At 40.7% G+C, this 21,307-nt stretch overlaps 1 protein-coding gene across 2 annotated transcripts in view; it reads right to left on the bottom strand.

Moving 5' to 3' along the window:
• Positions 1 to 21,307, bottom strand: part of ddx10 (DEAD (Asp-Glu-Ala-Asp) box polypeptide 10) — a 71,878-nt gene that overhangs the window by 23,673 nt on the left and 26,898 nt on the right. For both annotated transcript variants that reach the window (XM_014137340.3, XM_014137341.3), the window contains exons 14-15: positions 5,318 to 5,437; positions 4,299 to 4,469 (exon numbers count right to left, since the gene is read on the bottom strand). In XM_014137340.3, the coding sequence (XP_013992815.1) occupies positions 4,299 to 4,469; positions 5,318 to 5,437 (291 nt within the window). The remainder of the gene's footprint in view (positions 1 to 4,298; positions 4,470 to 5,317; positions 5,438 to 21,307) is intronic.

Below are 21,307 nucleotides of genomic sequence, written 5' to 3'. Positions count from 1 at the left end.
CCAGACTAGTAACTGCCCATCTAGTTGGCAGTCTGTCAGCATGCCTCCGGTCCCTCAGTCAGCATGATGTGTGCAGTTACAGTAGCTACAGTGGTCCAGAGGGGTTGGCTCTCTACTGTAGAAGTATGGGGGGAAAGTTCAGTTAGAAAGTCGAACTAAAATGATCCCATTGTCACCGAAGTCAAATGATGACAACAGTGTTTGAGTAGGGCCTTAGTACAGCCAGAGACAGAGCATTAGCTACATGAGGGATATTTAGCACGCCAGCCAGCCAGGAATGATTCATGTTGGTGAATGCTGCTAATTGATTTCTGGACACGCGTCTGAGTGTCATAGGCAGCGCGCTGTACAGAAATGTAAATGGATTTTTAAAGTGTCTGTTTTTCCCTTCACGCGTCAGCCGTCATCACAACAACCATTCTTGGCAATGCTCGGCGAGCACGACAAATGAACGGGACAAGGCGTTAATCACAACAGCCATGCCTAATAGACGTGCGGGGGGAGTGCCTGCGGCATAACTTAATTGTCGAGACAATGAGATGAGCCACTCGAGGGCCGCCCTTTACGGGGGAGGTGGCTCACCTACACAACACTTAAGCAGAGCTAATGCATGCTTGACATTAACCACATTGTCATCCATAGTTTTTGGGAGTAACGTCATACTGTATTTTTTTTTTTTTATCACTACAGATGGTGGAAACAGGTAGCTTCGGTACAATTTTATAAATGGCGAAAGAATTTGTTCGTTCGACACGGTGGGATCTTTTTGTGTCTGTAAAATTAAGTATGTGATAAATGGTGGTACAAACGCCTTTATGCGCAAATATTGATATAATAACCATCATATCGAAGTAAACTTGGAGTCACGCTATGACATGGTGTTGTCCTCTCACGGTGACTCGGGAAACCATGCCGTTTATTAGGCTACAGATTAAATAAATTATGCTGAACTTCACAGGGTGGTGAGAGTGCACTGTGATCTTGATGCTCCTTCCCAATAAATATCGAGGGTCTTACTCTGGTGACATGATGATTGATGCTTGACTGCCGTTTGACAAAAACAAATATTAAATCGCTCTTATCCATACTAATCATGTAGACTAGCCTACTCGCACTGTATCTGTGAGCTGTTGGCTAGAGCGCATGTGCCAAAACCAGAGTAGGCACACTTCTATTTAACTCAACAGTTTTTGACAAAACTATCAGTAGAGTTGAAAATGCGATGGAAAAACATTGAACTTTAGATTTTTATTTGGTACATGAAAACTTAAGCAAAAAAGTACATTGAGTGCACTGTCATCACGCACTGTCATCACGCACTGACTTTTATCCGCAACAAGTCCGAATGGTGAAGAAACACCACTGGTGGGATAATGCGCATATTTTCTTTATGTTCATTTCAGAATATTCAAATGAAAATCTGTCGGCAATACGATGGAAACCTAGCTACTGTTAATGTTTTCTTAGACAGGAAAGAGGACAGGCCTCAGTTGGGTAGTTTACTCAAAGCCAGTGGCATGTCATGAGTAAAGATTGAAAAAAGTAAGGGGCCTAGACAGCTGCCCTGGAGAATTCCTGATTTTACCTGGATTATGTTGGAGAGGCATCCATTAAAGAACACCATCTGTGTTATGTTAGACAGGCAACTCCTTATCCACAATATAGCAGGGGGTGTCAAGCCAGAACACATTTGTTTTTCAAGCAGCAGACTGATCGATAATGTCAAAAGCCACACTGAATTCTAACAAAACAGCCACCCCAATCTTTTTATCATAAATCTCTCAAGCAATCAGTCATTTGTGTAAGTGCTGTGCTTGTTGAATGTCCTTCCCTATTAGCGTGCTGAAAGTCTGTTGTCAATTTGTTTACTGTAAAATAGCATTGTATCTGGTCAAACTATTTTTTCCAAAACTTGACTAAGGGTTGGTAACAGGTTGATTGGTCGGCTATTTGAGCCAGTAAAGGGGACTTTACTATTCTTAGGTAGCGGAATGACTTTAGCTTCCTCCAGGCCTGTGGGCACACACTTTCTAGTAGGCTTAAATAGAAGATATGGCAAATAGGACTGGCAATATCATCTGCTATTACCCTCAGTCATTTTCCATCCAAGTTGTCAGACCCCGGTGGCTTGTCACTGTTGATAGACAACAAAAAAACTTCCTCTTCCACACTCACTTTACGGAATTCAAAATTACTATTCTTGTCTTTCATAATTTGGTCAGATATACTTGGATGTGTAGTGTCAGCATTAGTTGCTGGCATGTCATGCCTAAGTTTACTAATCTTGCCAATTAAAAAATAATGTAAGTAGTTGGCAATATCAATGGGTTTTGTAATTAATCTGATTCAATGAATGATGGAACGGAGTTTGCATTTTTCCCCAAAATTTCATTTAAGGTGCTCCAAAAACGTTTTACTATCATTCTTTATGTCATTTATCTTTGTTTTAAAGTGTAGCTTCGTCTTTTTATTCAGTTTAGTCACCTTATTTATACATTTGCAGTACGTTTGCCAATCGGTTGTGCAGCCAGAGTTATTTGCCATTCCGTCTGCTTCATCCCTGTCACCCATAACATTTTTCAATTCCTCATCAGGTTTTGATGAACTGTAACTTTTGCTAGTAAAGTGAAATACTAGTGGGGTATTTAGCTTTGGGTTAATTGAGTAGAAGGTAATTATATAGCATAAGTGTGAAAAAAAGCCTGACATTGACTACACTGCTAAAATGACTTCATTCTGTTCTATATGAGTTTTCTACACATTGTATATATTCCCTTATCAATACTCACCACAACACATGCCTTTCAAAGGCCAGTCATTGCTACTTCCAATCAAATCATAAGATAATAATCTCATAAAATAAAAATAACGTAGCAACGAGCGGGTGAGACAATAGCATCCAGCAGTCAATATTTATCCCAGCAGTCAATATTTATCCACTGGCAAGAAAAGTACTTTCTCTGCAAATCAGATAAGCTGAGCAAACTTTCTGCAGTTATTTTAGTGGAGAAACGAAGCTCGCTCTGGAAAATATTAACTGAACCTAATCTCCCCGCCTGCCTGTGGGCTCCCAAGCTGTGTGCCAGACTCAGACATGTCTGTTATTTCCATTTAGGTTTCAACCTGCGATATACTATATATGGGATTAAAAATAGAACCTGGAGTGGGAGGGACGGGTGCAGCAGGACAGGCTTTGCCTTCTCCTCTGGGCAAATCTAGAACACTCACATCCAGAGTTTGAGCCCCAGTACTGTACTAGCCCACATTTTTGAGCTTTTACTGCAGTGGAACTGAGAATATTTTTTTAGTCGCTTACATTTTGACCTTGTTATACATAAAGGCTAAAAAAGGCAATTAGAGATCAATCATGTTTATTATATATATATATATATATATATATATATATATATATATATATATATATATATATATATAAACAAACATGAAGCCCAATACAAGGACTATAAAGACCACCTAGTTTCTGATAAGTTTTTCTGCCCTAATCTAACAGGTTATTGAATTTAATGTGCAGAGCCCATTTGGAAGCACATTGAAGGCTTGGTCTTGCCTTCCCTTTCATCTGGTCCCCACTGATACTGTGCAGCTCCAACAGCTGCTTCAAGTCATTCCAGAGACCCATCTGGCCCATGCCTGTCCTCAATCACTGAGGTTATAACCTCGGCGTGCACGCGCGCGCGCGCGCGGGTGTGTGTGTGTGTGTGTGAGTGTGTGTGTGTGTGTATATATATATGCGTATGTGTGAGTGTGCACGTGTCACAGCTGTGACATTTATTTTTCATACAGTACCTGCTGGGTGCAGAGTGGGGAGATTAAGTTAGAGCATTTAACTGGCTCCGTTGACAGCGATTCGTATAAACATCCAACCAGGTGCTAAGGTACCATAAGGGACCTTGCAGCAGTAACAATACAGGAATATATTATGGCATGTACATTATGATTATGCAGTTTGTACTACTTCATTGTCAAGGCTTCCCCCCTCTCTTCAGTGCAGGAGGATCACCATTAGGATCAAATGCTGCCTTCCCAACTGATGCAGGGAAATAATCGGCTAACCTTCTCCTGCCCGAGGCTGCTGTATGGGCTTGTGAAGCAACCGTTTGACGCGGTGACTGCACTACAGTCTTTACCCTGTGTTTCTGCTTCTGTCATTACCCGTCTACAGTTTTGCCTGCTTTTTCTGCTTGATGTGATGCATTTTTTTTGACTGACCTTTGACGGTTGTGCGGCAGTCTTCACCTGTGTGTTTGATTAACTTAATGATTGTACTACAGTCTTACCCTGTGTTTCTCTTTGACTTTACGTCTGTACTCCAGCTTGTCAAACTCCTGGTCCTCTCGACGCAGCCTCTCTCTGGCCTCCTCCACATTGATGCCTGACGTGCAATCATCCTCCTCCCCCTCTGTGGCTGGCACGGCCGTCCTCTGGAGCGGGGGCCATTGCTGCACCATCTGGAGAGCGAGGGGCACAGACGAACACAGAGTTAAATCACAACACTGCAATGGTGCCATTTCATTTTAGCTGGATAGGAATCAACACATATGCACACACAAAAACATTTACCCACACACAAACGCACACATAAAAAAGGGCATACAACACACATACACACACGTTTTAGTCTCCTTAATTACATTTGCAGCTGGCTGGGCATCAATACAGCCAACACAACTAAAAATCACAGGTGCCATCTAATTTTCTCTGAATGATGTTAGTGATGGTGAAGGAATTACGCTGAGACTGAATTGTAACTTTAAAATGTATACCAACAAAAAACCATTGATTTCAAAGTTTAACAAAACTCTATGCATAAGGACTACTTTTATGTTCCACAGAATTTTACAAAAACACATTTATAGGAAGAACTGTACAGATACAAATATTGTTTTATTCTGTTACCAGAGGAAGATTTTACCGTAATTAATAAAGAAATTAAACAATAACTGGAAAAACTGTGCAGATGCAACATTTGGTAACAGAATTACAGTAAAATCTCCCGCAGTTTTATTCTGTTACCAAACTTTGTATCTGCACATGTTTTATTAATACAAATGATTGTGCAAATTATTCAAAGGAGTCATTGTGCATAGAGTTGGATGTTTTGTTAAACTTTAAAATCCCTGGTTTTTGTTTGGCAGACATTTTAAAGTGAAAAATCTAAGTGTAAATCCGTTAGCGTGGAATTGCCTGTAAACAAACTGGTTCTCTCATTTAGCTGATGCAGAGCCTGAAGCCAAAAAATGGTATTACTGGATCTGACTCAAAATAAAATGGAATGTAGAAAAATGTTTGTACAAACCTGTCCCTCTTCAGTGAAGACTAATTTGGTGTTGACTTGGAAGTTTCTCTTCAGGACTTTCTTGGCCTCCTTGAACTTGGTCTCTTTTTCTGTTTTCTTAATGGTGTTACTGTCAGTTTCCTGTAATGAGAGGGGAAATGATAACAATGCTGCATATATTTACATTTATAAACTGGGTGGTTCGAGCCCTGAATGCTGATTGGCCTATGACAAAACACATTTTTACTGCACTAATTACGTTGGTAACCACTTTATAATAGCAATAAGGGACCATGGGTTTGTGATATACGGCCAATATACCACTGCTAAGGGCTCTTCTTAACCACGATGCTAAGCAGAGTGCCTGGACACAGCTCTTAGCCGTGGTATACTGGTTATATACCACCGCCCATCGGGCCTTATTGCTTAAATAAACCTAACATTTTAAACTGCTAATGTAACACCTCATAATATTGATCATGTTGACTTCCCTGCCTGAAACACTCAGTCCCTGCTACTCCTGGCTACAGGTTGCTAGACAACTTTGCCATTATGTCAGCAGGTTAAGACGGGAGACTCAGGAATGCTGACCAAGACAAACTAAGCATCTTTACAGAGAGCCACTAGGACTGTCCACACATTGCCTCAGCGGATTTTTTTGCCTAACTGTGCAACAAAATGCATTTCCCAGCCCCTGACAGAGTGCAGTTTTGCCATCTCTATTGGTAGTAAATAGTTTAATTCTTAACAAATTATGTCAAACAATTTACAGGGCAACTGGCCTATCTTCTGAGGTAGGAATCAAGACGAAGGTCAGTGGTACACTACAGCAGCAGCCTACTCTCTCAAAGTGAGTCTCAGACATGTCAGAGTAAAAAAAGTATATACAGTACAAGTCAAAGGTTTGGACACCTCATTCAAGGGTTTTTATTTTTTACGATTTTCTACATTGTAGGATAATAGAAGACAAACTATGAAATAAAATCTATGGAATCATGTAGTAACCAAAAAAAGTGTTAAATCAAATATATTTTAGATTTGAGATTCTTCAAAGTAGCCACCCTTTGCCTTGACAGCTTTGCACACCTGGCATTCTCTCAACCAGCTTCATGAGGTAGTCACTGGAATGCATTTAAATGAACAGGTGTGCCTTGTTAACCTGTTGGGGCTAGGGGGCAGTATTTTCACGGCTGGATAAAAAAACGTACCCGATTTAATCTGGTTACTAATCCTACCCAGTAACTAGAATATGCATATACTTATTATATATGGATAGAAAACACCCTAAAGTTTCTAAAACTGTTTGAATGGTGTCTGTGAGTATAACAGAACTCATTTGGCAGGCAAAACCCTGAGACATTTTCTGACAGGAAGTGGATACCTGATGTGTTGAATTACCTTTAAGCCTATGCCATTGAAACACACAGGGGTTGATTAATGTTTTGGCACTTCCTATTGCTTCCACTAGATGTCACCAGCCTTTACAAAGTGTTTTGAGTCTTTTACTGTGAGATCTGACCGAACAAGAGCCATGGAACGGTGATGGCCGATTAGACTCTGGCGCGCGAGTTCATGTTGGGTACCCTCGTTCCAATACGTTATAAAAGAGAATGCATTCGTCCACCTTGAATATTATTCATGTTCTGGTTAAAAAAGGCACTAATGATTTATGCTATACAACGTTTGACAATGTTTGAACGAACGTAAATATATTTTTTCCCCTCGTTCATGACGAGAAGTCCGGCTGGCTTACATCATGTGCTAACAACACGGATCTTTTTGGATATAAATGAGCTTTTTTGAACAAAACTACATTCGTTATGGACCTGGGATTCCGGGAAGTGACATCTGATGAAGAGAATCAAAGGTAATGGATTATTTACATAGTATTTTCGATTTTAGATCTCTCCAACATGGCCGTTTGTCTGTATAGCAAAGCATATTTTTCTGGGCGCAGTGCTCAGATTATTGCAAAGTGTGATTTCCCAGTAAGGTTATTTTTAAATCTGGCAAGTTGATTGCGTTCAAGAGATGTAAATCTATAATTCTTTAAATGACAATATAATATTTTACCAATGTTTTCTAATTTTAATTATTTAATTTGTGGTGCTGACTTGACTGCCGGTTATTGGAGGGAAACGATTTCCTCAACATCAATGCCATAGTAAAACGCTGTTTTTGGATATAAATATGAACTTGATAGAACTAAAAATGCATGCATTGTCTAACATAATGTCCTAGGAGTGTCATCTGATGGAGATTGTAAAAGGTTAGTGCATCATTTTAGCTGGTTTTATGGTTTTGGTGACCCTGTCTTTGAATTGACAAAACATTACACACAGCTATTGTCAATGTACTCTCCTAACATAATCTAACTTTATGCTTTCGCCGTAAAACCTTTTTGAAATCGGACAACGTGGTTAGATTAAGGAGATGTTTATCTTTCAAAGGGTGTAAGATAGTTGTATGTTTGAAAAATTTGAATTTTGACATTTATTTGGTTTCAAATTTGCCGCTCTTGAAATGCACCTGCTGTTGATAGGGTGCACCACGGGTGGCACGCTAGCGTCCCACATAGCCCCAAGAAGTTAAAAGTAAATTTTTAGAATGTCTTTACTTCATAATGCGTTTGAGCCAATCAGTTGTGCTGTGACAAGGAAGGGTTGATATACAGAAGATAGCCGTATTCGGTAAAAGACAAAGTCCATATTATGGCAAGAACAGCTCAAATAAGCAAAGAGAAACAGTTATTTTCACACATGAAGGTCAGAAATGTTAAAGTTTCTTCAAGTGCAGTCGCAAAAACCATCAAGAGCTAGGATAAAATTGGCTCATGAGGACCGCCACAGGAAAGGAAGACAGAGTTACCTCTGCTGCAGAGGATAAGTTCATTAGAATTATCAGCCTCAAAAACCAGCAAAATAACTGCACCTCAGATTGCAGCCCAAATAAATTCTTCAGAGTTCAAGTAACCAACACATCTCAACATCAACTGTTCAGAGGAGACTGCATGAATCAGGCGTTCATGGTCGAATTGCTGCAAATAAACCACTACAAGGACACCAATAAGAAGAGACTTGCTTGAGCCAAGAAACGCGAGCAATGGACATTAGACCGGTGGAAATCTGTTATTTTGTCTGATGAGTCCAAATTTGCGATTTCTGTTCCAAACGCTGTGTCTTTGTGAGACGCAGAGTAGGGGAATGGATGATCTCTGCATGTGTGGTTCCCACCGTGAAGCATGGAGGTGGTGGTGTGATGGTGCTTTGCTGGTGACACGGTCTGTGATTTATTTAGAATTCAAGGCACACTTAACCAGCATGGCTACCACAGCAACACGCCATCCCATCTGGTTTGCCCTTAGTGGGACTATAATATGCTGCATATGTGGGAACTCCTTCAAGACTGTTGGAAGAGCATTCCAGGTGAAGCTGGTTAAGAGAATACCAAGAGTGTGCAAATCTGTCATCAAGGCAAAGGGTGGCTACTTTGAAGAATCTCAAATATATTTTAATTTGTTGAACACTTTGTTAAAACATGACTGCATGTGTTATTTCATAGTTTTGATGTCTTCACTATTATTTTACAAAGTAGAAAATAGTAAAAATAGGTGTCCAAACATGACTGGTACTGTATATACAGTGCATTCGGAAAGCATTCAGACACAGCCTTATTCTAAAACAGAATAAATTGCCCCCCCTCAATCAACACAATTTAATTTTTAGCAAATGTATAAAAATAAATGAAATATTACATAAGTATTCAGACCCTTTACTCAGTACTTTGTTGAAGCACGTTTGACAGAGATTACAGACAAGTTTTGAGTATGACGCTACAAGATTGGCACTAGAGGTCGACCGATTATGATTTTTCAACGCCGATACCAATTATTGGAGGACAAAAAAAACGATAACGGTTAAATCGGACGATTTTTAAAAATGTATTTGTAATAATGACAATTACAACAATACTGAATGAATACTTATTTTACCTTAATATAATACATCATTAAAATCTATTACTAGAAAGGTTGGTTTTGTAATTGTTATCCAAATATGTGTTATTCCAGAGGACGATTCACACAGGATTCGTTTTTCCAAAATGTCCCGTCATTAATTTTTTCAAGTTGAATTGACTCTTATGACAGAAGCCTGGGTTTTATTGTATGCGTGAATATATTTCAATGTCCTGTCTAGACCACACTGGTAACTGGTAATTGGCTGCCAAATGTATAGGTGTCCCCATTTGAGGTCGACCGATTATGATTTTTCAACTCCGATACCGATTTATTGGAGGACCAAAAAAAGCAGATACCGATTAATCGGCCGATTTAAAAAAAAAATAAAAAAATAAAGATATTTCATTTGTAATAATGACAATTACAACAATACTGAATGGACAGTTATTTTAACTTAATATAATACATAAATACTATCAATTTAGCCTCAAATAAATAAGTGTTGGAGAAGAAAGTAAAAGTGCAATATGTGCCAAAGGCTAACGTTTAAGTTCCTTGCTCAGAACATGAGAACATATGAAAGCTGGTGGTTCCTTTTAACATGAGTCTTCAATATTCCCAGGTAAGAAGTTTTAGGTTGTAGTTATTATAGGAATTATAGGACTATTTCTCTCTATACGATTTGTATTTCATATACCTTTGACTATTGGATGTTCTTATAGGCACTTTAGTATTGCCAGTGTAACAGTATAGCTTCCGTCCCTCTCCTCGCTCCTACCTGTGCTCGAACCAGAAACACATCGACAACAGCCACCCTCAAAGCAGCGTTACCCATGCAGAGCAAGGGGAACAACCACTCCCAAGTCTCAGAGCGAGTGACGTTTGAAACGCTATTAGTGCACACCCCGCTAGCTAGCTAGCCATTTCACATCGGTTACACCAGCCTAATCTTGGGAGTTCATAGGCTTGAAGTTATAAACAGCGCAATGCTGAAAAAAAAAAGTATCAAACGTATGCATTCACTACAGTAAGTCGCTCTGGATAAGAGCGTCTGCTAAATGACAAAAATGTCAATGTAAAATTGCGAAGAGCTGCTGGTAAAATGCACGAAAGTGCTGTTTGAATGAATGCTTACGAGCCTGCTAGTGCCTACCACCGCTCAGTCAGACTGCTCTATCAAATCATAGACTTAATTATAATATAATAAACACACAGAAATACGAGCCTTGGGTCATTAATATGGTCGAATCTGGTAACTACCATCTCGAAAACAAGACGTTTTTTTTCTTTGTGAAATACGGAACCGTTACGTATTTTATCTAACAGGTGGCATCCTTAAGTCTAAATATTCCTGTTACATTGCACAACCTTCAATGTTATGTCATAATCACAAATTCTGGCAAATTAATTCGCAACGAGCCAGGCGGCCCAAACTGTTGCATATACCCTGACTCTGCGTGCAATGAACGCAAGAGAAGTGACAATTTCACCTGGTTAATATTGCCTGCTAACCTGGATTTCTTTTAGCTAAATATGAAGGTTTAAAAATATATACTTCTGTGTATTGATTTTAAGAAAGACATTGATGTTTATGGTTAGGTAAACGTTGGAGCAACGAGTCCTTTTTCGCAAATGTGCACCGCATCGATTATATGCAACACAGGACAGGCTAGATAAACTAGTAATATCATCAACCATGTGTAGTTAACTAGTGATTATGATTGATTGATTGTTTTTATAAGCTAAGTTTAACGCTAGCTAGCAACTTACCTTGGCTTCTTACTGCATTCGCGTAACAGGCAGGCTCCTCGTGGAGTGCAATGTAAAGCAGGTGGTTAGAGCGTTGGACTAGTTAACCGTAAGGTTGCAAGATTGAATCCCCGAGCTGACAAGGTAAAAATCTGTTGCTCTGCCCCTGAACAAGGCAGTTAACCCCCGTTCCTAGGCCATCATTGAAAATAAGAATGTGTTCTTAACTGACTTGCCTAGTTAAATAAAGGTTTAAAAAAATACATAAAAAATAAAATATATATTATTTTTTTTAAATCGGTGTCCAAAAATTCCGATTACCGATTGTTATGAAAACTTGAAATCGGCCATTACGATTAATCAGTCGACCTCTACTTGGCACACCTATATTTGGGGAGTTTCTCCCATTCTTCTCTGCAGATCCTCTCAAGCGCTCTCAGGTTGGATGGTGGGCGTCGCTGCACAACTATTTTCAGGTCTCTCCAGAGACGATCGATCGGGTTCAAGTCCAGGCTCTAGCTGGGCCTATCAAGGACATTCCGAGACCTGTACCGAAGCCACTCCTGTGTTGTCTTGGCTGTGTGCTTAGGGTCGTTGTCCTGTTGGAAGGTGAACCTTTGCCCCAGTCTGAAGTCTTGAGAGCTCTGGAGCAGGTTTTCGTCAAGGATATCTGTACTTTGCTCCATTCATCTTTCCCTTGATCCTGACTAGTCTCCCAGTCCCTGCCGCTGAAAAACATCCCCACGGCATGATGCTGCCACCACCATGCTTCACCGTAGGGATTGTGAGAGGTTTCCTCCAGAAGTGACGCTTGGCATTCAGGCCAAAGAGTTCAATCTTGGTTTCATCAGACCAGAGAGTCCTTTAGGTTCCTTTTGGCAAACTCCAAGTGGGCTGTCATGTGCCTTTTACTGAGGAGTGGATTCCATCTGGCCACTCTACCATAAAGGCCTGATTGATGATCTCCACAGAGGAACTCTGGAGCTCAGTCAAGTGACCATCAGGTTCTTGGTCACCTCCCTGACCAAGGCCCTTCTCTCCAGATTGCTCAGTTTGGCCAGGCGGCCAGCTCTAGGAAGAGTCTTGGTGGTGCCAAACTTCTTGCACTTAAGAATGATGGAGGTGTGTTCTTGGGGACCTTCAATGCTGCAGAAATGTTAGATACCCTTCCCCAGATCTGTGCCTCAACATAATTCTGTCTCGCAGCTCTAAGGACAATTCCTTCGACCTCATGTTTTGGTTTTTGCTCTGACATGCAATGTCAACTGTGGGAACTTATATAGACAGGTGTGTTCCTTTCCAAATTAGGTCCAATCAATTGAATTTACCACAGGTGGACTCCAATCAAGTTGTAGAAACAGCTCAAGGATGATAAATGGAAACAGGATGCACCTGAGCTCAATTTTGAGTCTCATAGCAAAGGGTCTGAATACTTCTGTAAGTAATGTTTTTTAACTTTTAATAAATGTGCAAATATTTCTAAAAACCTTTTCTCACTGTCATTATGAGGTATTGTGTGTAGATTGATGAGGGAAAAAAACAATGAATCCATTTTAGAATAATGCTGTAACGTAACAAAATGTGGAAAAAGTGAAGGGGGTCTAAATACTTTCAGAATGCACTGTAGATAAATAAATTATCCATCAGTCGGGGTCTCAACTTCCTGTTGAGAGTTAGAATAGTAGAATACACAAGGTGCCATATTTGATTGTGCATCAGCAGTTTCTCTCTTGTTATGTCAGTCCCTGACAGTAGCTCAATTAGCCATGTCAGCAAAAAGATGATTTGATTGGTAAGTTATTCTAGCCTGCTATCATGCCCGAATGTGCGCCGAGCGGCCCTGACCTCCAGGGGCCCCCATTCAGGAACCCTTGTGATTTTGTTAGTCACTCTCAATCAGATATATTAACATGGCATGAATCATGGAAAAATGTGTAGAATTGCAAGAAATTAGCTATAAAATTGCTACAACATTCTCTCCTTCCCATGGCATGAATCATGGAAAGTTGTGTAGAATTGCAGGAAATTAACTTTAAAACTAATAAGTCTTGTTTGGTTACTAAGGCAACTACTGTCACAATTAAAACTTGCTAGCTACTTCTGTGGATGTTGAAAACATTTGTACCTGCAAATGTGTTAAATTATAGCCATGGTATAAAAAGGATAATTAACTCCGGGCTCTGGAAAATAATACAACTCAATGAAAGGTTAGTTCCTCAACTCGTTCATTATTATTCAAGAAATGAACACATTTTCAATTGCTCCTCTAATTAGAATCTGGCCTAAATACAACCTGTCGGCTTTACAGCGTTCCAATGTTTGCCCAGATTTAGATCTCTGGTTAAGCGGTTGACAAGGACACTAGGCAATAACATAAACAAAGGGAATCTGATGAACATATTTCACTCCCGAATTGGCGTTTCGCGACAGTGATTATCCCCTAGGAATGATTCCGTGTGAACAAACGATGTTGTCGATGTAGTCAAAGCAGGAGGGTAAATCAACTTTCCTTGACACATTCCAAAGAATGTCCTCCATATCCAGAGCGATGGAGGGCACTTTGCCTAGGGTCTTAATCAAACCCTTGGAATATGACTTGACGAACCAGCAGTAGACTCTGCTGAGCTGGCACTCAGAAGATAATAATCTGACATGCAATATTTATGTTAAGAAACTATTTTTCACTTCAGAATGACCTAGGGCTACAAGGCGCTGCCTCAATGGCCGGCTTTCAGAATTTCTACCACACAATTTATGTAGGCGTTCTCACTAAACCATATATTGATGTATTTGGGGTCCAATTGGCAAGGTGGTGCATTTTATGGTTCAATAAATGTAATTCCTCCCTTGGGGACATTGATCGCCATCTTCAATTAGGAATAACTGATGTGAGCTTTTGTTAGAGAGAAAAACGTGATTAAAAAACATGTGGCGGTAAATTTCTTTAAAACAGCCCATTAAATTGTTGGCTATTATGCTGGGATGCTTTGTCATACCGAAAGATATTAGATTTCCCCCAACCAAATGAAGGACAATTGTTAATTTTCTCAATAGAAATAGAATGAAAGAATTAATAGAACGGACGTCCCAACTCAATGACGCGATAATGGGTGGGCTGGCAGCCATTTTGAGTGTACCCAAGCCAGGAACTAAAAGCAGAAATTGTACTCTTCAATCAGTTGGGTCAACTCAACTGACAATACAACAAATACATTCCATTGCATGAGCCACATCAGTTAGCATAATTTGAATGAACATCCCACATTACCATGGAAATCCAGCATCACTTGATATAACATTCCAAATTAGCATGAAAATCATTTCATCACAATACCAGGCCATTGCGAGTGTACCCATGAGTTTCCCAGTCAAATTGCCAGGGTTAGCGCTTCCAAGCCAGTTCTATTAATTATATTTCTATGACTCACACTATTCATCTATTGAAGGTTCTCTTTAGTCATCTCAGAAAAAAAGGAGAGCAAACCATTACATTTCTATAGTTTGTTCTGCTGACAAACCCAGATTCCGCCATCAGAAGGTAGTGCCATCAATTTCGAGAGCCCTTTTCAAAAGACGCATCAAGTGTTCTGAACAAAATTAACTTCTCTGCACAACAACGGACACTAGCAGACTACTGGAGCAATGCAATAATGTGTGGCAGAGGAAAATATGTCTGGGGGGGGGGGGGGGGGGGTCATTCATTCAGCCAACTACTGAATTAGACTTCAACATTCAACCTGTTGCAAAATTCACTTCATAAACATAATGAGGTCAGCACATCATTAGCAGTACAAGACAACAACCCCCCCGTCCCTCGTCCCACCTCCCTTGTCAAAACCGAACCAGTAAATGTCACTCCCCCTCCAGTTTCTATCTCCCCACTGAGAATCTAATTGGAAGGCGTTGGGATTCTCACCTCAGGACCTCATTTCCTAACCCTCCCAGTTTAATAAGCGTTTCCCACAGGAGGCAGAGTCTCGCCGCGATTCTGAATCAATTAAATATCATTGGGTGTGAAGTTATTGCACTGCATTTATGAAAAAATTATGGGCCCCGTCGAAAATAAATTCTTGAGGAAAATAAACTATTTGAGGAGGAATCCAATAGCAGCAGTTTGCACAAAGGCACATGGCTTTCTGTACGCATTTGAAAAGACTTAAGGAGATGGGGGGGGGCACTGAGTCAGTTCTTACCCCATCTATATTTCAGACATTTTTATCCCGATTGAAGAGCATGTGTTACCAATTTGCTCTGCTCTCCTCAACCTTTGGACTTCCCAGTGCATGTTGCTCTTATCTTAAATGTTAAAATGTTCTCAAGGTTAGGAAGCGGGCAGGTTGGCTTCTTGAATGGGAGCGATAATGGAAATTTGCGATATGTGAGCTTAGCAGCTAGAGTCGACAAGCTGTCGTCGCAGCGAAGGAATTCACAAATCTAAAAAGGTCCTGCCTTTCAAAGTTGAACAAAATCTTAGTTAAAAAAATCATTAGCATGTTCGTACGTATTTAGCAATTTCGTTAGGCAAGGACATCAAACAAACCAACTTCAACAATGATTCCACAAGACTCAATGAAATGTGATGCTTAGACACACAGTATATCATAAGCAGAGGGTAAGTTAAATCTCGCAGAGGGGTGATTTATTGCTTGTTTCATCACTGGACAGTTGTGTGTTGAGGAGCATTCCTCTCCCTGTCAGCCGAGGCTGCCCATTCTGACATGAATGGCTGAGGGCAACTTAATCGACGAGAGTGTGAATCAGACGCTCATCAATCAATTAACCAAACAATCCTTCAATCAATGGGCCGGATCAAACACCACTATCAACAGGGGGTACAGGGGCGTCAAAACAACCTAAAAGGACTTAGCATTATGCAATGGATGGAGTCTCTATAGTCTGATCGTTTGAGATAATCCTTTTACTCATTAGTATACTGAAGTGTTGGTCCCATTTTTCATGAGCTGAAATAAAAGATCCCAGAAATGTTCCATGTGCACAAAAAGCTTATTTCTCTATTTTTGTTTGTGCACAAATTTGTTTACAACCCTGGTAGTGAGCATTTCTCCTTAGCCAAAATAATACATCCACCTGACAGGTGTGGCATATTAAGAAGCTGATTAAACAGCATGATCATTACACAGGTGCACCTTGTGCTGGGGGCAATAAATGCCACTAAAATGTGGACAGCAATGTTCAATACGGCTGTTGCCAGAGAATTGAATGTTAATTTCTCTACCATAAGCCACGTCCAATGTCGTTTGGAAAATTTGGCAGTAGGTCCAACCGGCCTCACAACCACGCCAGCCCAGGACTTTCACATCCTGCTTCTTCACCTGCGGGATCATCTGGGGGTGGGGGGAACTGAGGAGTATATCGGTCTTTATTAAAGCCCTTTCGTGGGGAAAAAGTAATTCTGATTGGCTGGGCCTGGCTCCCCAGTGGGTGGGCCTAAGCCCTCCCAAGCTCACCCATGGCTGCGCCATAGCTTAGCGAATAATGAGTTTTTCAATTGACTGATTTCCATCTATGAACTGTAACTCAGTCAAATCTTTGAAATTGTTGCGTTTATATTTTTGTTCAGTATAGATTTAAAGGAGAGGAAGACAGCAATGAACTAACACAACTGAGGTGCAACCTAATCTAACACTAGCATTCCTCTGAATAGAAAAAAAGTTCCCTGAGGCTCAGTGTCAAACTATTTCATCACATTTGCCGAATGCCAAATTGAAAGTAATAACTCTACAGCACTTACTCGGAAAGCAAAACACAGCATGCACCAGCCTTAAGGCATCTAAGGTCGATAGTCAAGGTACACTACATGACCAAAAGTATGTGGACACCCCCAAACATGTAATTCTAAAATCATGGGCATTAATATGGAGTTGGTCCCCCTTTGCTGATATAACAGCTTCCACTCTTCTGGGAAGGATTTCAACTAGAATTTGGAACGTTTCTGCTGGGACTTGCTTCCATTCAGTCACGAGCATTAGTGAGGTCGGGCACTGATGTTGGGCGATTAGGCCTGGTTTGCAGTCGGCATTCCAATTCATCCCAAAGGTGTTTGATGGAGTTGCGGTCAAGGCTCTGTTCAGGCCAGCCATGCTCTTCCACACCAATCTCGACAAACTATTTCTGTATGGACCTTGCTTTGTGCACGGGGGCATTGTCATGCTGAAACATGAAAGGGCCTTCCCCAAGCTGTTGGAAGCACAGAATCGTCTAGAACATCATTCTATGGTGTAGAGTTAAGATTTCCCTTCACTGGAACTAAGGGGCCTAGCCCGAACCATGAAAAACAGCCCCAGACCATAATTCCTCCTCCACCAAACCTTACAGTTGGCACTATGCATTCGGGAAGGTAGCACTCTCCTGGCATCCACCAAACCCAGATTCATCTGTCGGACTGCCAAATGGTGAAGTGTGATTCATCACTCAAGATAAAATATTTCCATTGCTCCAGAGTCCAATGGCGGCGAGCTTTACACCACACCAGCCAATGCTTGGGATTGCGGATGGTGATCTTAGGCTTGTGTGCGGCTGCTGAGCCATGGAAACCCATTTCATGAAGATCCAGATGAACAGTTCTTGTGCTGACATTGCTTTCAGAAGCAGTTTGGAACTTGGTAGTGAGTGTTGCAATCAATTTCACAAACTGACTTGTTGGAAAGGTAGCATCCTATGACGGTGCCACTTTGAAAGTCACTGAGCTCTTCAGTAAGGCCATTCTACTGCCAATGTTTGTCTCTGGAGATTGCATGGCTGTGTGCTCGAATGTAATATACCTGTCAGCAATGATAGCGGCAGAAATAGGGGTGTCCACATACTTTTGTGTATATAAAACTTCTATAGTCAGAATAAATTAAGCTATAGTGTCTGAAAAAACACCAATAGGCTTTGATAAAGAGATGACATTCTAGCATTTCCTATTATATCATTAGCTTTTAGCATACCATCTGTACGATAGACCTTAACCTTAAGGTGATGTCCAACGGATTTGTTTTTGTCAGGAGACAGTTTCAACAGTCTCTTCAAAATGAGGGTGAGGGGACGACAAGGATGCAATTAGGATAATGGAATTGCGGTGCATTGCGTTCCCAATGAAAGGTGTCATTTGACAGAGGACTGTCGACAGGCTCCTGTCCTCTCCTGAGATTGTTATTGCGGGCTGCTCTCACGATTGCTTCAATCAATCTCATCCTAACAAAGCAGGATTTTAAAGGACAACTCCTGGGAATGAGGGATGTGTTATTATGAACGGCTAGCACCACCTCAAAGACAGAAGCTGAAGATTAACGATGGCATTAACGGGAAGCCTTATTAACGTTTAGTGATTCCCCCCAAAATTATTCATATTACGTTATCCGATGATAGAACGGACAAAAAAAACACTGATTGACCCTAATGTTTTTAGTTAAAGGAGAAGAAGAAAAAAAAAATGTTAAACAACATTTGTACTTTTTTTTACATAAATGGGGTGTTATAGAAGGGACCTACACTTTTTTGGCAATTTCTCTTGTTTTTGAGAAACATACCCTAATCAGCAACTCACTTCCTCATCCTCGTTGTGTAGAATGCGGGCTCTGAAAAAACATGAACAAAGGCTTCAAAAACACCCAAATACGTCCTTTAAGAAATGGAACTCAGTATAGTGATGCAGGTCTTTAGATAATATACAAATGAAATTCTGTGTATATCCACAACATTACAGTGCATTCGGAAAGTATTCAGACCCCTTCACTTTTTCCACTTTGTTACATTACAGCCTTTATTCAAAAACAGATTACCGTAATTTCTGGACTATAAGCCGTAACTTTTTTCCCAGGCTTTGAACCTCGCGGCTTAAACAATGATGCGGCTAAAATATGGATTTTTCCCGCTTTCCATTTTTTTTTTTTTTTTTTTAAACACATTCTGTGACGTGCTCAGTTTTTTGGCGGCATGAAGCTTTCATTAGACCAATGAAATTTCCGAACGGGTTAAGGTCAAACAACTATTTTGTTTACTGTTCAGATTAAAATCGAGCGCTCTCAAACTTCCCATCATTCTGATTACGGTAGTCATTTTGTCACCCTCATCATGACAAAGACACAGAAATGCATATGATGCAGCTTTCAAGTTGAAGGCGATTGATCTGGCTGTTGGAAAAGGAAATAGAGCTGCTGCACGGGAGCTTGGTCTTAGAGTCGAGTGCGGGACGCGCGTGAGGTGACCAGGCAGCCGCTTCGCCGACAAGCCGGCGAGCCGGAGGGCGTCCGGAGGCACCGCAGCTTGACTGGCGGCAGTCAAATTCGTGGGTGCGGCTTTTCGGGCGCCATGCGGAATCGGTAGCCACACACACCTACCCCATAACGAAAGCAAAAACAGGTTCTTAGAAACGTTTGCAAATTTACACACACTTACATTAGTATTCAGACCCTTTACTCAGTACATTGTTGAAGCACCATTGGCAGTGATTACAGCCTCAAGTCTTCTTGGGTATGACACTACAAGCTTGGCTCACCTGTATTTGGGGAGGTTCTCCCATTGTTCTCTGCAGATTCTCTCAAGATCTGTCAGGTTGGATGGAGAGCATCGCTGCACAGCCATTTTCAGGTCTCTCCAGAGATGTTCGATCTGGTTCAAGTCCGGGCTCTGGCTGGGCCACTCAAGGACATTCAGACCCGAAGCCACTCCTTCGTTGTCTTGGCTGTATGCTTAGGGTCGTTGTCCTGTTGGAAGGTGAACCTTCGCTCCAGTCCCTGCCACTGAAAAACAACATGCTTCACCGTAGGGATGGTGCCAGGTTTCCTCCAGACGTGACACTTGGCATTCAGATCAAAGAGTTCAATCTTGGTTTCATCAGACAATAGAATCTTGTTTCATGGTCCGAGAGTCTTTTAGGTAACGTTTTGCAAACTCCAAGCGGGCTGTAATGTGCCTTTTGCACTATCAACTGTGGGATCTTATATAGACAGGTGTGTGCCTTTCCATATCATGTCCAATCAATTGAATTTACCACAGCTGGGCCCCAATCAAGTTGTAGATACATCTTAAGGATGATCAATGGAAACAGGATACACCGGAGCTAAATTTCGAGTCTCATAGCAAAGGGTCTGAATACTTATGTAAATAAAGTTTTATTTTTAATATATTTGCAAAACATTCTAAAAACCTGTTTTCACTTTGTCATTATGGGGTATTGTTTGTAGATCGATGAGGATTATACTTATTTATTTATTTTTTTCATTTTAGAATAAGGATGTAACGCAACAAAGTATGGAAAAAGTGAAGGGGTCTGAATACTTTCCGAATGTACTGTATATTCCATTTTGTTGCGACTATAGCAGTACCTCTCCGTCCATTCTAGCAGCAGGCTACACGGAGAATGGAACAGCTGTATAGAGGAAACGGGTTGAGTTGCACAAAATGGAATACGCTGCGGATACATTTCGGAATGACAATTTCATGTGCACAACATCTAAAGACCTGCATCACTGTACTGAGAGCGTTTCTGTTTCTAAAGGACCTATTTGGGTGTTGTTGGAGCATGTGTTCATGTTTTTTCAGAACCGCCATAACGCACAAAGAAGGTTGAGGAAGTGAATTGCTGGTTGGGGTAAGTCTCTCAAAAACAAGTGAAATCACAAAAAACAAAGTGTCTGGACCCTCTATAACATGCCATTTACATGCAAAAGAGAGGTTTAGTTATAAAAGCAAACTTCCCCTTTAAGGCATAAATTAGTAGCGTATGAATATGCTCTATACCTTGTGCCAGAAGATCGCAGAGATTCAAGTAAGTCATTTACATTATTGATCTTTTAAAGATGCACTATGCAGGAATCACTCCGTAATTTCCTGGTTGCTAAAATTCTAAATTGTTCTCCTAATTTTAGTTTGTGTGACAAAACAAGCAACTAGAGTGTAGAGAATCATTGTACCATCTAAACCGCTGTGAAATATCTTATCAAACCAAAAATATAGTATTTCCAGCTGTTTGAAGCTGTAGAACAAAACCGAAAGTAAAAGACAAAAACAAAAGTTAAGACCTGGGAGCATAGAAATAGCACATATAGAACAGATCTACTGCTTCTTTGACTTGCTTTCAATGGTAATGATGTGAATTTGGTCAGGTCGCCCAAAAAGCATTATATTGCAGCTTTAAAACGTGGCACAACGTCAACCAATAATTATTGAAACACCTCTATCTGAAGGAGCTTCCCAAACCCTCTAGGACAGGATCAGGACAGAAGACAGTAGCGAGGGGGCTTTCTGTTTCACCGGGTACAATGACAATCTCAGAGGTAACAGAGCGGAACAGACCCTGC

Source organism: Salmo salar, chromosome 13 (genome assembly GCF_965601325.2).
Source record: "Salmo salar chromosome 13, fSalSal1, whole genome shotgun sequence".
In the NCBI taxonomy this organism is placed as follows: Eukaryota; Metazoa; Chordata; class Actinopteri; order Salmoniformes; family Salmonidae; genus Salmo; species Salmo salar.
The sequence above is the reverse complement of the archived record's forward strand: the minus strand, read 5'-3'. Positions and strand labels throughout refer to the sequence as shown.